Source organism: Engystomops pustulosus, chromosome 3 (genome assembly GCF_040894005.1).
Source record: "Engystomops pustulosus chromosome 3, aEngPut4.maternal, whole genome shotgun sequence".
Lineage (NCBI taxonomy): Eukaryota > Metazoa > Chordata > Amphibia > Anura > Leptodactylidae > Engystomops > Engystomops pustulosus.
The window spans coordinates 99,919,304-99,937,382 of NC_092413.1; the positions used below are offsets into that span (position 1 = coordinate 99,919,304).

The 18,079-nt window shown below is 41.8% G+C and overlaps 1 protein-coding gene across 4 annotated transcripts in view; it reads right to left on the reverse strand.

The window, feature by feature from the left end:
* NCOA7 (nuclear receptor coactivator 7) overlaps positions 1–18,079 on the reverse strand; it is a 112,744-nt gene that overhangs the window by 7,144 nt on the left and 87,521 nt on the right. For all 4 annotated transcript variants that reach the window (XM_072141606.1, XM_072141604.1, XM_072141605.1 and 1 more), the window contains one exon: positions 10,938–11,085. In XM_072141606.1, the coding sequence (XP_071997707.1) occupies positions 10,938–11,085 (148 nt within the window). The remainder of the gene's footprint in view (positions 1–10,937; positions 11,086–18,079) is intronic.

Below are 18,079 nucleotides of genomic sequence, written 5' to 3' on the forward strand. Positions count from 1 at the left end.
TTAACCCCTTAACGCCGAAGCCACTTTTCACCTTCTTGATACAGCACATTTTTTCAAATCTGCCCTGTGTCACTATAAGTGGCCATATATATGCAAGATTGGGATTTGTATTATTAGAAGATACCCAATCACTGGGCTACACACATGCAGAAATGGGCTACATCAAATAAGAACAAAACAACATGTGTAAAGTAGCAAAAGGTGAAAAGTAACTTTATTAAGGTTTGGACATAAAACAAACATGAACAGGACAAAAGTATCATAAAATCATTTAAAAAGGAATGCACCCTAGTGCACCCATACATACAAACAAAAATCCACTGGAGCCCGACACCTGATAATGTCGGGTTTAACCAGACCTGGGCCTCACAACAACCACCCCACTAAGAAATGAATGTATAGACCAAGCATGCGTCTGTGGGGAAAGAGGTGTTAGCAAAAAATAACTGTCAGACAGTCCAGGCCGAGGATGTGTGTGAAATTAGAGCACAGCAGTGCTGGTAAGTCCTCTGCACTGGAGTGGCTGAAAGTAAAAGGCGTACCCACTAGGCGTCCGTCTAGCCTGCAATATTTACCAAGGGTGTGAGGTGGTGAAGTGGACCCAGGACAAGTCGCCCCACGCGTTCCGCCGCGTATCGCGGCTTCCTCAGGGGTGCCCTGCTCATGGAGTACCCAGGTATATATACCTATGTCAGATGCTGAAGGATGTGCAGCCGGTGTGTGTCGGGGCTGCGCCAGAAACGGCGTCACCGGAAACGGGGAGGAGCCCACCGCGGCGCGGCGTCACTTCCGCTGACGCGTCTGTTCGACCGCGCACGCGCACCTCCCGTATCCAGGCAACGCCGAAGACGCAGATAGAAAAACAATGGTAAGTGCAAGCATATTACTCTGGGTGGAAAGAGAAAAATAGAGTAAGAATGATAGGTGAGAATGTGTACATAAAGGAGATGCCATACAAATAAATGCCATACAAATACTATTTTGCGTGTCCAAAAAATTATTGATAATAGTAATTCTTATAGGTAATATAGATGATATCAGATCATGGATGATATCTTGGATGATATCATGAATAATATACCGTATAAATACTAACTATGATGCTAGTGATACACATAAAAGTGGAAATAATGATTAAAAAATTACATAATTATTAAAGTGTCAAAGTGCATATGTAATCCATATAAAGTACAGCGTGCACATAAATAAAGCTTAAATACATCTCAATCAACTGTTTTTATGGACACACTCAAACCAACGTATATGCCTGCATGGGCCCATGCGCATTCACCCATTCGCCCGACACTCATACCGAAACATATAATAAAGTAAATGCATCATGATTGCATCAGATAGTATGATATATGCACAAGAGTGCAAAATCGGAGGATACTTGTTTGTCAAAGACCAAACATATCGTAGACGCGAGATTATGTACGGTGAAGATACACAGGAGGGCAGGACCTAGGGTGTGGGAGGCAGACATCGGTCTCTGCGGGGCGAACGTGGTGTGTGCCGACCGCACGAGGGTCTTGTAAATGGAGACGTAGAGGAGTCCAGTCAAGGACCTAAGGGTAATGAACAGTGCAAGGTTATGTTAGACCCAAAAACCAATGGGCCAGGGAGTAGGCTAGTAGGCAGTTACCAAATCGGGGAAAGAAAAAGGGGAAGAACAAGGAATGCAAGCTGGCCCCTGTGCAGGGGCCTGTGCCCAGCTGCAATCATATTTGAACCATGGTGGGAAAAGATGTGTCCATAAATAACAGGCATATGCCTGATGGGAAACGAAAAGAAAAGGAGAGTTGCAGAAGAGGAGAACCGTCAGATGGAAGATGGCCAGAAAGAAAGGGTGGTGCATGGAAGATGCCAGTGAGGGAACCCAGTTATGTGTAAGGACCTCTATTGAGGTGGATCCTGGTGCCAGTGAGTGTGGGGCCCCTGAGGCCAGTGACAGGCCGGAAAGGTAAATGGCCAGATTACAACAAAATATAGGCCAAGTGCCCAAAAGAGAGAGGGCATGGCGTGGTAGTGAATGGCAAGTGCGTGACGGTGAGTGCAGGGGGGGGTGGTGAGGTGTACATGCGTGTGTAAGAAAGGGGTCACTAGGAAAAAGGGTGGCCCAGAGTGCAAAAGCGGTAGTGCAGTGCTGTGAGTGGCGGACATGGAAACGTGATTGTGGGGCCGCCATGTGAGCAGGAGCCAGAATCAGAAAAGAGGGGAGAAAGAAAGCCGGTGGAAGGGCCAAGAAGACCCTGGATGGGCATGCTAAAAAGGCTATGTGGTGGGGATGTGGAAGGTGTGAGTACCTACTTTTTGTAGAAGCCAGAGAAGAGCATGTCTTCATTCATCCCCAACGGAGCCAATGTTTTCAATTCGAATATCCATTTGGCTTCAAGACGGAGCAAAGCCGGGGTTGGATCCCCTCCCCTTATGTTGGATTGTACTCTGTCAAGTCCAATAACTCTTAGGCTGGAAGGGTCACCTCTGTGCACGCTAAGAAAGTGTTTGGCAACTGTAGATAATTGTTTCCCATCTTTGAGATCTCGTTCCGCATTATTAATCGTGGAGATGTGTTTTTGCACTCTTTTTCGTACCTCTTGGCCCGTTTGCCCCACATACATCTTGGGGCAAGAGCATGTTAGACCGTAAATGACACAACGTGTCCGACAGTTCACATAGGACCGGAGTTTTATGGTCCTAGAGTCAGATGGATTTTGAATATTGTCACCTCTTAAGATCAGGGGACAAATCGTGCAGTCTCCACACGGATATGTGCCAAGAAGTCGTTGACCATGTCCAGTTGCTCTCGTGGGTCGTTGGAAATGGCTCCTAGTTAAATTGTCGCGCAAGTTTTTAGCTCGTCTTGCGACCATCTTCGGTACAGAGGGAATATGAATGTCCAGTTTGGGCTCACTTTTTAAGATGCCCCAATTTTTGTGTAACAATCTGTAAATGTCCGACCATTGATTGTGATAGGTCGTTATCAGGCAAGGTTTGCCGTCAGATGTTTTAGTTCTTGGTACAAAGGTGTCTTGTCTTGGGGTTTGTTTGGCACGGGTAAAGGCTTTAGAGATCACTCTTTTTGGATAGGCGCGGTTCTTAAATCTGGTTGTTAGGTCTCTGGCTTGCTCCATAAATTCTTCTTGTGTACTGCAGTTCCTCCTAGCACGTAAAAACTGCCCTATTGGGATGCCATCTTTCAAATGTCGGGGATGAAAGCTCCGGTAGTGTAGAAGGCTGTTCGTCGCGGTTTCTTTCCTATATAGTGTGGTTTCGATAGTCTTCTGCTGGAGAGAAATCCATAGATCCAGGAAATTTACTTCTGTTTGAGAGAACACTGGTGTTAGCCGTATTTGCCATTCATTAACATTGAGGTCCTCCACAAATGCTCCACAAATGCTCGACAGGTCTCGGGTGGGCCCCAGTGGATTTTTGTATGTATGGGTGCACTAGGGTGCATTCCTTTTTAAATGATTTTATGATACTTTTGTCCTGTTCATGTTTGTTTTATGTCCAAACCTTAATAAAGTTACTTTTCACCTTTTGCTACTTTACACATGTTGTTTTGTACTTATTTGACTATAAGTGGCCATAACTTCAGAACGCTTTAACATATCCATGTGATTTTGAAATTGTTTTCTCGTGACACATTGTACTTCATGTTAGTTTAAAAAAAAAATGGTGGTATGTTTTGCATTTATTTATGAGAAAATCAGATATTTAGTATGTTAATTTTTTCAAAATTTCACCAACAAACTAACATACACCGAATGTCTACTTTATGCCTCTGTGGTTTTTTTATGCATACTCTTATTTTTGTAGGATGTTATGGGGCTTTGAACGTCAGGTGCAATTTTTCACATTTTCATTAAAAAAACGCAAAATCCTGCTATTGAGGGACCTGCTCAGGTTTGAAGTCTCTTTGAGAGACCTAAATAAAAATAAAACCCCATAAATTACCCCATTATAGAAACTACACCCCTCGACGTACGTAAAACAACTTTTATGAAGTTTGTTAACCCTTTAATTGTTTTACAAGGGTTAAAACAAAATCGGATGCAATTTCGAAATTATATTTTTTGTGGCTAAATGAATGTGTTTTTCATAAAATGTACAAATTCTCAGTGGATAAAATACCAAAACGCTCCACAAAATTTGATACCCAATCTCTCCCGTGTATAACAATACCTCATATGTGGTGGTAACCTGCTGTATGTGCACATGCCAGGGCATCAAAGGGAAGCTGCGCCATTCAGAGCAGATTATGAATTGTCACTTTATAATGGCTATACAATCTTTCTTTTTTTGGCAATTTGGACTTATTGTTTGCGACATGAGATGCACTTTACAAATTCTTCATTTTAGTGGGTCTGTAGCTTTTTGATGAGATTTTATTAACTCTTTAATGTATGGAGGAAAAGAAAATTGTCAATTTTGGGTTTATTTTATTTGGTATATTTTGGGGGGTCTTACACTGCATACTAAAAATACTATAATATTTTTATTCTATAGATCACTGCGATTACGGTGATACCTCATTTATATAGTTTTTTAAATATATTTTACAATTTGACAGGAAAAAAACGAATATAAATAAAATCTCATTTGTTTTTGCATCGCCGTCTTTTCAGAGATATAACTAATATTTTTTGGTTGAAAAGCTGGCTTAAGGCTTATTTTTTACGTGTTGAGTTGTCCTTTTCAGTGGTACCATTTTGGTGCACATAACTTTTATTGATCACTTTTTGGAACATTTTTGTGAAGGGATTTTATGAAAATTTACATTTTTGGCGAGTTTTTTCATGTTTTGTTTTTACGGCATTCACCGTACGAGTCCAATAATGTTTCTAACTTATTGTACAGATTGTTACGGACGCGGCGATACCAAATATGTGGGGGGTTTTGGTGATTTTCAGTTTTATTTTGCATGTTTGCGTTTAGGGGTCTTTAAAGGAAACCTACCATTTCAAATGGTAGGTGTAAGCTGTAAGTACCGAGCACCATCTCAGGGTGAGCTGGTGGTGGTGCTTACTTTCATTAGTGTAATTAACCGCTGTATCGCGGTTTTAACACTTATTAAAGTTTATAGCTGTAGCTGCTTCAGCGCTGCGCGCCTACATAGGAAGTGCATTAGACGCTGCGCGTGCATGGTCGCGCGCAGCGCCGAAGCAGCTTCTGCTATGAAGTTTTAAAAGTGTATACCGCGATACAGCGGTTAATCACACTAACGAAAGAAAGCTCCGGCACCAGCTCACCCTGGCAGTCCCGGGGCTGCGATCGGAGCCACGGACCCCCCGGTAAGCGCCGTGGGTGGGTCCGATTCCAGTTAAATGCCCCTGACACGCCGCATTCAGCGCGACCGCGGCATGTTAGGGGTTAACACCCGCAATCAGAGAAACCTCCAATCACGGGTGTTAGAGGCGGGCTCCGTACTATCACTGCATATTGGAAGGGGTTAAAACATGAAGAGAAACAATTACATGCAAATATTAAGTTTTTCTCACTAATTGTACACCACCACCACTATCAATTAGCAGGTCCACAAACAAGTTCTAGCCAGTCACGTTGTATATGGTGGACTAACTAGGAAACGCTTACCCATATACATACCCATATGTCACCACTACCTGTTGGAGCAGCTCACAAGGATTCCATCCCAACCTTTATCTAATCAATTCATACATTAATCATTGTAAAATTGTAAATTGTAAAAATTATGTAAATGAGGCTGGTCACATGGTCAGAGGCAGTGATGTCATCCCTGTTACCCCTCCACTCATGTCTGTGTGTAATGTATAGTAAAGAATTGCTAGTGTCTGTGCTTTATCTGCTGACATTCTGCATCCTCCCATACATATGTGTGGGACACAGACATCAGCTACACATGTACCTGACATGTTCTGCTATATACATGGCTGCATCTTGGAGCAGTAGAATACACAGACATGTTGCAGGAGGTGTGGCCGCCAGGAAGTATAGAGGAGCCTGCTGCACCAGTGTCACATCATCATACAGGCCGTCAGTCATGTGTATAGGAGTATCTCATACACACACAGAACTAGAACTAGAACCAGGAAGCACATAGAGTAGCCAGCAACAGGAGGCTGTCAGTCAAGCACTAAGGGGGGGGGGGGGGCGATGGCTGTACTTCCCACTCTCTAAGGGTGATGGCACACAAGGCATTTTAAACCAGTTTTTAAGCAGTCCGTCAAAAGTTTGAAACGCGTTCAAATTGCCACTTGTGCCATCACCCTAATAAATTGTACAGCTAATTATGTTAATGATTTATTGGACCTCTCTCAGGTCATTTGCATACAACTTTAGTACCTGATAGTTTGAGTTTACAGGAAAGTAGAGGGACAATGTAGGGATAGGGGCAATGCTTTCTAAAGGCAGTTTATGAAAATATATTTAGTTTTGAGGGTTAATTTGCCTGACGGGTTCTCTTTAGGGAGATTTTATTTTGCAGAAACCACCAGTCATTGCAAACAAAAGCTGAAAGTATCATTACAAAGCATATATATAAAAAATAGTCTCTGCAGCAATGTCACAACTGGCAGCCGAAACTGTGGATAATCAAGTTCTATTGTGAGTGTGAAAGGTGAATCAGTCATGTACAGTAACTCCCACACCCAACCAACGGTCAAACACTCAATACAGAAAGACTTACAGTATTCTCTCACAATATCCATCATCAAATAAAATTCCGGAGGTAACAGGTAAAAATCCTCAGCCCTAAACGGAGCTTCAGGATCGTTAGGCTGAAACTAAGCAATGTTATACATATTAGTATATTCTGTTTCATATGTAACAGAAATACACCAAAACCATTCTTCAGTTCAATCATTTTTCAGTGAAGGCACCAAAAATGCTCATGCACAAGGTTCATACATACTTTTTGCCAAGTCTATTATCCACATGAAGTTTAATTACATTTAGTCAGTCCTTCAATTTCTATGGTCACATGTAGTTTCCAAAAAAGGTGAACAGAAATACTGCAGTGTTAACAGTTCTCAGACAATGTTTATTACATTGATGTTGGCATCTACCCAGTTTCCCTGCAAATAAGACCTAGCGTCAGTCACTGCAACAGCCTTCCCTATGCCATACATTAGAATTAGTAGATCATTTAGATAGGAGGTTGTGACATGGGTGTAGAATTCACAAGATAAAATCATTGACAGCCTCGTAAATGCGTTACAAGCTACTACCTGGACAAGAAGGGCTAATTGCTAAACAAGGATTCCAATAGAAATGGAGCCACAAGACATTCAGCACAACATTTTGAGAACATTCTGAAGCATAAAATTCAGAGTTTGGAGAGTTATAAGTTTTCAATATAATGGTCTTTAGAGATAGATTTGTGTACATGGAAAAATTCTCTATGGCACATTAACAGAGTCACAAGACTCTATTCAATTGCTTATCGTGATGCTTGTAATGGCTTTACTACAGTATATTATTGAATGTGAATTCTTGGTCATGGAAAAATAAGACCATACCTGAAAATAAGACCTAGAAAAAGTTTTAAAATTGTTATCTCTACCAAAACCACTTAAATCAATATGTTAATATACTCAGTCCTAGTTGTAGCAAATACATTTGTGCCATTTTCTTGTGGGGTTGGATTTTACAGCTTTCACTGAGCGCCCCAAATGACATGTCTCCTTCATTCTTTGGGTCAATACGATCACAGAGATACCAAATTTGTTTAAGTTTTATAATGTTTTCATACATTTACAAAAATGAAAACTTCCTGTACAAAAAAAAAATTCTTCATTTCGCCGTCTTCTGGCGCTTACAACTTTTTCATATTTTGGTGTACGGAGCTGTGGGTGGTGTCATTTTTTGTGACTTTTGATGACATATTCAGTGCTACCATTTTGAGAACTTTGCAGCCATTTGATCCCTTTTTATTGAATTTCTTATACTTAGCGAAATGGCAAAAAAGTGGAATTTTCGACTTTGGGTGTTATTTTCCGTTACAGGATTAAACGCCGGGAAAATATGTTCTTATATTTTGATAGATCGGACATTTTGGGACACGGCGATACATAACATGTTGATCTTTACAGTTTATTTATATCAGTTATAGGGTAAGAGGGGCGATTTAAAAAAAAAACCCTATAAATTCAAATTTTTAAAAAACTTTCATAGCAACAGATCGCTGATCTCCGATGACGTGACGGAGAGCGACGTTCCGAAGCAAGATGACGGCACCCAAGTGCCGCTGATAGTGAATGCCGTTGCGCGCTTTGCTGGTTACGATCAGTGTTAGTGATGGGTGTTTGCTCCATTGTGCAGCAAACAACCGCTGAGTATGAAGATGGCTCAGCCCATGAGCCCGCTTCTTATTCCCCCCTCCGATACTGGACGTACAGTAACGTCCAAATGCGGTAAGGGGTTAAAGACCATGAGTCATAGTACAAATTACCTATTCCCAGACAAACCCTTTAGGGTGTGGTCACATGGTGGGTTCTTGGACAGTTTTTCCCATGTTTACCATGAGTTTGGCTGGTTTGAATCCTGTATTAACACTTTCACAGCTGCCTAACCTCTTCAGGCTTCATGCATATGGCAGCAAACACCCACCTCTAACATTCGCTCCGCCGGTGGCAATCAAAAGACGGCGGCACCCCCATATTTGTTTTGATCACCTCTCCCTGTGGCGGCATCACGGAGCTGCGATCGGTTGCCATGACAGCCACGGGTCTTTGTAATGAACCTGCAGATGCTATATAGCCTTAGGTCTTATAATGCGCCAAAAAATGGTCATAAACAGTAGAAATCACAAATAAGTTAGGTATCAGTGTCCCAAAATGCCAGATCCAATAATGGAAAATAGCACCCAAAAGTCCGAAACACCACTTTACCACCATTTTACATCGCATAAAATATTGATTAAAAAGTGATCAAAAAAAGGTCATAGTCATCAAAATGGTGGGAATTAAAAAAATCAACTCATCTCACAAAAAATGACCTCACACAGCTCCTTTTACCAAAGTATGAAAAAGTTATTAGTGTCAGAAGATGGACAACTGGAGAGAGAGGTCCATGTATGCAGTTCTATGCATGTATAAGAATCTGCAAACAATGGGAGTTTTGTGAAATACATGTTGCTGCAGAGGTTTACGTTTCCCATAAATCCTGTTGCTAGGTTTACTAGGTTACCATTACATTATTCTAAGAAAAAATAATACATCATGAAACCTTTTATTTCATTTACCACAAGCACTCTCACTTAGTGAAGCAATCAGAAACCATAAAACAAATATTGTTACATCAAGCAAAGGATCTGCGTGACTGGTAGTTAAAGAAGTTACAGAACCGGCCACATGAGTGACGTGTAACCTACACCAAACACTCACTGAGGGTGCTGCCACCCTTGTATGAAGAGGGCTCAGCCCGTGAGCCCTCTTCAAACACTCCCTGTACCTCTGCGCCGTAGAGCTACGGTGCAGAACGTTAAGGGGTTAAGGAGCTTGATCAACTCATTAGGAGTCTCAAGTGCTAAACAATGTTAATGCAGCTCATCAGGGGGCGTTGCTAGGGTGGTAAAAGAAAATGTGTATTGCACTTTCAGTAATACCCCCTCCGGTACATAACATTTGGTTGTGCCAATAACAACGTTACTGAGTGTATATACAGCTACCGAAACACTTGTAGGAGAAATCCCTACATGTTACATACAATGACTGCTGGTGACATGTCCACTTCACTATTAGGCACCACGTTTCCTTCCTGTGGAGTTCATCACAAAGACATCTTATGTCCTTCATTGTCAAAATATCTTGGTTCTCTGAAGGCGGTTTCACATGTTGCAGTTAAAAATGCATTGCAATCAGTTTTGAGGTGCAGTTTTGTTATTTTAAGTGAACATTTGTGGAACAGGTTTCCACTTCAAACTCAAATTCACCCATTCAGATCAGATCTTTCACCTGTTAAATTAACAAAACTGCACCTAAAACCACTTCAAATAACTGCAATGTGGGACTGCACCCTAACAGTGTTATCTTGCTGCTGCCCTAACACTCTTCTAAAATACTGTAAGGCTGCGCTCACATGTTTGCATCTCAACAAATATAAGAGACCAGGTGCTCATTATCCATCACTGGAAACTTGTGTGACCACGCCCCCTGTAATGTCCCCAAACACAGCCCCCGCCCCCTGTAATGTCCCCAAACACAGCCCCCGCCCCCTGTAATGTCCCCAAACACAGCCCCCTTCTAATGTCCTCCTGTAATGTCCCCACACAGATTCCACTAATGTCCCCACACACAGCCCTCCTGTAATGTGCCCACACAGAACTCTATGTTCTCTCCCTCACCTCACTCGTGCAGCTCTGTGCCCCACCAGGTCATGTGATCGTGACATCATCACAGGTCTTGCAGAGGAAGCAGTGCACACTGTGCAGCTTCTCATCAGGATCTATGTCCAGAGGACACGGATCGTGATGAGAGAGGGGAGGATGCTCAGGCAGCGGGACCACCGGCAGGAGCCCCGGATCTTTTGACCTAGTGACGCCCCTGCAACTCATGACTCCTGAGGAGCAATGTTAACCACCGTGGCACGCTGCCCTGACACACCAGGCCTGTGAGAACAACAGGCCCAGGCAGATCTCCACCATCTGCAGACTGTCCTATCTGACAAAGATCCAACCAGCATCTCTATTCAGCTGAAGTTTGCTGCTGTTGTGGCCGTTGCACAGTCTGTTGCATAAGTATTTACTTTTTTTTTGCATAAGCCAATTCACTATACTTTTTAAAATGTGGAAACTGGGCCAAGAAAAAAGACAAAAAAAAAAAAAAACTAGATGGGGATGTGATCAAATATGATGCAAGGAGTCCCCGTTTGCAGGTAGAACAGCAGCACCAGTCATCACGATTACAAAACACAATTCAAGAGTCTATACGTTTTAATGTATCTGATCGACTTACCTCCCAGCTTTTAGTAGAAGGTTCACTAAAGAAGTTGTCAATCATATGAAGTTCATCTTTCTCCACCACCACAAATCCCTGCTCTTTTGCATCTTTTCCATAAACTTCGGGAGACCACTGTACAAAAAATGTGTAGAGATGATCTACCCTGCAAGAGAAAGGATGACAGAAGGTCAGGAATACAGAATTCAGCTACATAATAAAATACATTCAACTCTCAGACTGTTAGCTCTTGCGAGTAGGGACCTCACTCCTATTGTTCTATATGACAATTGTCTGCAGAAGCAAACTATTCAAAGCCTCTCCTGCAAATTCCCTGTTAACAAAGGACCAACCACTCCCGTTACTTCTCCGGTCACATGATGCAGAAGTTTTGTGTGCGTGTTCACACCTGTCGTTAACGCATAAAAACAGCTGAGGAGGTATTAGTAATTACATTGCATTTACAAACCACATGCACTAATATTGCCAATTAACGCAGACCTTAACAACACGTCTAACGCATGCATTAACGCCATCTGTAAATGCACCCCGAGAAAAGCAACATGCATCTTATTAGGGTATAATAACACTGAAGCAGGGTCCAGTTTAAATTGCAATGAAAAAAAAAAAAAAAAAAAAAACCACCACACATTTAAAAGTTATCTTGAAACGGAGTGTGCGATCACACATTTGCCTTTCCAGACGTAGTTTTTGAAGGCAAAAGTAGGTTTGGATCATAATGGGTGAGAACACACATTTTCCCTCCACTCAAGGTTTGTACATCAAAAACTGCATCTGAAAAAGCAAATGCATGTCTGCACCCTGAGGGTGCGGTCAGATGTACTGCTTTGAAACAGTTAAGGGTGCGACCAAACGTTCAGTTTTTTCAGATGCAGTTTGATGCCCAAACCAGTAATGGAGTAAAAGTAGGAGGAGGAGTAGCACCTTTCAATTATTTGTCTCGCCCATTATGACACACACCTGCTTTTGGCTTCAAAAACTGCACAAAAAAAAAAAACCTAAAAGTGTGGATGCACCTCAGGGTGCAGCCAGATATCGCTTGATTCTGTTTATAGAACACGGGGATGTGCCACGGGCCGATCGCGTATGTATTTCTCTTAAAACGCATGCAATTGGTAACCAGAACGCGGTGTCTTCCATTTAAAACTACAAACTGGTGCAAGATCCTGGCCAATGATAATACTGCCCCATAATACTGTTTATGGCAGAAGAACAGACAGTTCCATCTCCATGCAGATATTATGAAGGGGTTCTGTCTGTATATGCATGCTGCTCACTCTAGAATGCTGTAGGATAAACCCATATTGAAAAGAGAGGAGGCAAATCCCAGCTGTATCCCGTAGACTGATCTTAGGATGCTCACAGCTATTTAAACAGGCGGGATTCTGGTAAAACACTTGTTAATTATTACAGATTTTACTAAACTAAAAAAAAAAAAAAAAAAAAAAGTTATGATACTACTTTTGCCTAATCTGCAGACAGTGGATTATTTAAAAAGAAAACTAGGTCAGATGGAAACTTTGCTAGCATAAAAGAAAAGAAAATTAAAGCATTTTAGGTTAATGGTAAAGGGGTTCTGGAATCCCTCACTTCTAATCACCAAGGAAATATGCAAATATGTTTTCCAAGGTGTTAGGCTGGTGCCACACAGACCGCTTTGTCTGCATTTGAAAACGCAGACAAAGCCGCACCCGCCGGGGCGGGCCGCGGCCCGATCGCATCTACATTTCTATGGAAACGCCTGCGATCGGGAATGAGCCGCCGGTGTTTTGCGTTAATTTAACGAACGCAGGCGTTTCCATAAAAAAGGCCAATGCGATGGGGATGCGATGGTGCTTGTGACACCAGCCTTACATAGAAAACCATGCCTCCTTTTGCTACCTTGATAGGCAACCCCCTCAACACCAAGCATGACAAGAACATTTTTTTTTAACCTACCTAGGTATGTTTCAATAAGTGAATGGAGATTAACTTTCCTACACACGAAGCAATGCTTTTTTAGATTCAACAAGACTTTATTGAATAGGTAATGGCATAACACAGTGGTGGCGAACCTATGGCACGGGTGCCAGAGGTGGCACTAAGAGCCCTTTTTGTGGGCACTCAGGCCATTGACCCCAAGACAGAGCTCATCAAACAGGACCAAATTCACGAAATCTTCCTGCAGACCCAGGCAATTTAAGAGATGCTGCAATCAGCTCAATTTTAAAACGACACTTCATTGACTGTTTGGAACTGCGGGAAAAGTGAGAAGGTGTCAATTGAACCGCATTTTCTTTGGAGGTCCTCCTGCTAGGTCCTCCTGCTAGACCCACCATTCTTCGTGTACAGAGATACCCTGGTGAGAAGCTACAATGAGTCTGAATTTGCCCTCATTCTTTCAACTGTATTAGTGGCCTAAAGGTTGGCCATCACTGGCATAACATATCATATCTCATAGAAGTGATTTCAGAGTGATGCATAACCAGCTACTGTATTAAACAAACTAAACAAATGAATGGGGGAAAAGGGAGGGGGGGGGCAAAGAATTGGGGGGAAGGTTGGATTAACTTGATAATTGAGTTCGTACAAGATCAGTATAGGTGGTCGTTAAAGGTGAGAATGGTAACAAGCATACGTATCAATGAGCCATGTGTAATCTATCAACCTTTCTTTACATGCCTCTATTCATAGTTGATGTTTATTTACATCATACACATGCCTATTTGATTGGAGGCAGTATATTTCAATACCCATAACGAATCCCAAAACTCTACGAAAAGTGTGATTGGCTCTTTGGGGGCGACCCCTCATTGACGGAGAAGCCCATGTCTCTTCCATTGGGGTTTGCCAAACGGTGCCACCTCTGATGGGCGAGGCATTTTCTTTATAGACTGCATGTGCACGGCCTCAATAGTGCTGGGACTTGCATCAATCGGGTATGCATTTCTATGGAGAGCAAGCTAACGATAACCAGAACACAGTGTCTTGCATTGTTTAAATGCAAGACACCGGGTTCTGGTTACCGAAAGCTTGCGCTTCCATAGAAATACATACGCGATTGAGCCGAGGCCCGCTCCCATACCCTAGCACTGTGTTTGTAAATGCAGTGCTAGCAGTTCTTGTGACCGCACCTTCCTTCTAGTGTATAGAATTTTGTCCATGGCCACGTAATGGACACACAGTGGCCCAAGCCTTTATATCACAGAGACCAATAAGAACTGTGTGATACCAACAAGCAGTGCATGTGTGTGTCCAACACAAAAGCATGGACAGATTTCTATCCACTGGAAGTAAACATAGAAGCTTTCCATAGAATGACAGCAAGAAGAGATCCAGAAAACTGAGAAATTGATATTAAAAGTATACATTGAAATATTCTGTAACTTTCATTACACAAACAAGTGGAGAACCCCTTTAACACTATTCAAATGCCACATGTGAACGCAGCCTGCTATATTCACACTGCCGTTGCCCGCCCGCCCGTACCGTACCGGCAACGGAAGTGTACGGGGAGAGGAGAAGGAGGTGAGCGCAGCTCACCCCCGCCCCTCTCCATAGGAAGTAATGGCGAACGGCGCCGAATTACGGCAAAAAATAGGACAGGTCCTATCTTTTTCCGGATACGGAGCGGTACGGTGCCGCAAACCTCACAGACTGATGATATACGCACCACAAACAAAAAAACGTGGATCCGTATATAAATAGGCTTTGGATACACAGACTAAAATTTCTAGTTTTTAATGAAAAGCTACAATAAACTTATTGTAGATATTACAATACAGACCTATGAAAGGGCAATGGTTTGAAAAGTTAATTTGTCAACGTGAATCAACGGTGTCTGCATCTAGCTTTGGTTCTTTTAATTATTACACAAATAGATTCTACTTGTATTCCAATTGTCTATTCAGCAAATAGCAAGATGCTTAACTGTGTCAATTTTATAGTTGTGCAAGCCATAGCTGTAAAGCATGACAGTATTTCTGCCAGTTTAATTAACCCCTTACCGCCCTTATTAAGATTTTACTAAAGAAAAAATAATACAGACCGTCTCCTACTGGATGCTTTACTTTACTCCCATACTGCAAAGATCAGATGTAAGGTTTCTGTAATGGAGTTTTATTGATAATCCTTGTTCCCATTACAGCACATAATATTAACCAATCAGATGCGTTATTTTAATAGCCAATCATAAGCTATTGTTCAAATGTCTGATAACCAATCACGCTAATAGTGAAAACGTTACACCCTGCTTAAAACGTATAAATAAAAAGTTTGACCCACCCACAATTGGGAATTTTTCAGAGTTCTACAACTGCCTGTTGAGAGCCGTTATTCCTCCGGTGTGACGTAATTCACCTGCAGCACATAAGCAGATCTCCTGTGTGGCAGACCTTCTCTGCTTAAACAGTCAGCAGTTTTACTTCTACAATGCTAGATAGCATTTCTGCAGAGATGTGTAAATTAAGTGTGAAAAGTGAAGAGATACTCCAGCTGCAGCTTATGCAAGAGCTCTAGGTAGGTCCTTCTGTTCTCTGCATTGTGCTGCTCCAGATATGCCCCCTTCTGCTAAGGCTACATGCACACTGCCGTTGCCCGCCGCACCGTAGTACGGCGGGCAAACGGCAGCACGCAGGGAGAGGAGGAGGTGAGCGCAGTCCACTCCCGCCCCTCTCCATAGGAACATATGGGCCACGGCGCCGTAATACGGGAAAAGATAGCTCCGAGCTACGGAGCGGTACGTTGCCGTGAGCCCATAGAAGTGTATTGGGGACGTATATCAGCCGTATATACGTCCCCCATACATGTGTGTGAAAGCAACCCAAGAGTGAAATCTGTATCTGGATTTTGGTTGGATACTTTCAACAATCCGAGCAGAGGGGAGGGCTGAGAAATAGTTCATTAGAAGGAGCAGAAAGATCTTCAGGCAGAAACACCCCCTTGCAGCAGCTGCAAAATTAGATTAAAAATGCAATTTTCACGAAAAAGTATGGTTATACCGGTCTCCAGGGCCTATACTTAAGCACTGTCTGCAGTTTAGTATGGTCAAAACTGATGACAGATTCTCTTTAACATACTGTAAGGTAAAAATACATGGACACCTGAGCAAAACTATATAAACTTGTTAGTCATGCAATTCCACTACCATGGGCATTAATATGATGTGGTATTCCCTTTTTCCAGGTAAAAACAGACTCCAGTCTCCTGTAAAGGCCTAGATCAAGTCTAGAAAAATCAACCACACCACCAGGAACTAGGCAATGAGGCAAATGTGCTCAGAGTAACTGGCAATCTCTTACTTGTGAGTCTGCGTTCAGACGCAGCATTTATTAACGTGCTGTGTACGCAATGCTATTACGTTTACAATGTGTTAACGCAATGTACATTCAATGATAAATGATATCACCCCATTTAGGCAACGATGTACTGTAAACTGTATGCAAATATGATAGCCGCATGGTGTTAAAGCAATGTAATGTAAATGCAACATGTGAATGGAGCCTCAGGGTGCATGCCACATAGCAAAACTTTCATTACTCTAGAGCAGTGGTTCTCAACCTTTGTAATGCCGTGACCCCGCAATACAATTCTTCATGTCGTGGTGACCCCAAACCAAAAAATAATTTTGGTGGCTACTTCAAAACTGTAATTTTGCTAAAGTTATGATTCGAAAATGTAAATACCTGATATGCATTATGTATTCTCATTGCTACAAATCAAACATAATTTAAACATAGGGATTAATCATAAAAACAATATTATATGTTGAGAAATATTTATTACTTATTCCAATAAATAACATTTCACCATGGCATAGCATGGGTTTAAATATAACAATTCCAAAAATATAACATTTCACCATGGCACAGCATGGGTTTAAATATAACAATAGTAATATAACAGTAAACAGTGCAATATTTTGCAACAGAATGCTGCCAAATTCAGTGAGATGGTTGTGGTTGCTTCTTGCTTACCAATTCAGAAATTCTTGGGGCAGTCTTTGCAAGGGCACAGCGAAGATCATTTTCCACAGCAAGTCTACTTCGGTATTTTGACTTGATTACCAGCAAGCTGGAAAACCCTGTTTCGCAAAGATATGTCGTTGGAAAAGGAAGAAGAAGACGCAGTACAGTCTCAGACAGAATAGGATATAACTGTAAACACTTAATCCAGAATATTGTAAGTGGCATCGTAGAGAAATCTGTTTTCGCTGCATCATTGTTAATCAGGTCTATGAACTCTTCTTGCGCTGTCTCTGGAACATCTTCAACTTTGACTGTGAATGGACTTCTGGCCAAGGCAAATGGGGTGTCAGGTAGATTAGGAAAGTATGATGCAAGCATGTGCAAATGTTCTTTCACGGAAGTGATCATCTTAATTTTTTTGTCTGGCTCAATGTCATGTTCCTCAAAGAAGGCAGATAATGTAGGAAACATGTAAATTTTATTTTCATCCAATTTATTTATCCACAGCTGAAGTTTCATTTGGAATGATCTAATTTTTTCAGACAAATCGAGGCATGTTGCATTTGTCCCTTGCAGTGATAAATTTAAGTCATTCAAGATGACAAAGATGTCCACCAAGTAAGCCATTTTCAGCAGCTCGGTTTTATCACTAAAAAGTGCTTTGAATTGAGGTCTTCCTTTCTGACCAAAAAATGTTTTCAGTTCATCACGAAGCTCAAAGACACGTTTTAAAACTTTTCCTCTTGACAACCATCTGACTTCAGTGTGAAATAACAGAGCATTGTTCGGCGCATCTAGCTCATTGCACAGTTGCCCAAACAACTGACTGTTTAAGGCGCTCGACTTAACAAAATTGACACGTTATGACGCTTTTCATAACTTCTTGTAGATCTTGCGGCAGTGTCTTAGTTGCTAATATTTGGCGATGAATCATACAGTGTGTTCCGATTGCTTTTGGCGATTCATTTTGTACCAAGCGTTGAAATCCTGAGCGACATCCTAACATAGCGGGGGCACCATCTGTTCAAACACCGCAAACCTTTTCCCAGGAGATGTTATGCGCTTTTAGAAATGAACCAACTGTGTCAAAAACATCATGTGCAGTTGTTGTTGTTTCAAGGGGTTTGCAAAAAAGAAACTCATCTTTAAAGTCGCCATCATTAATATACCTCGCATATACCAATAACTGTGCAC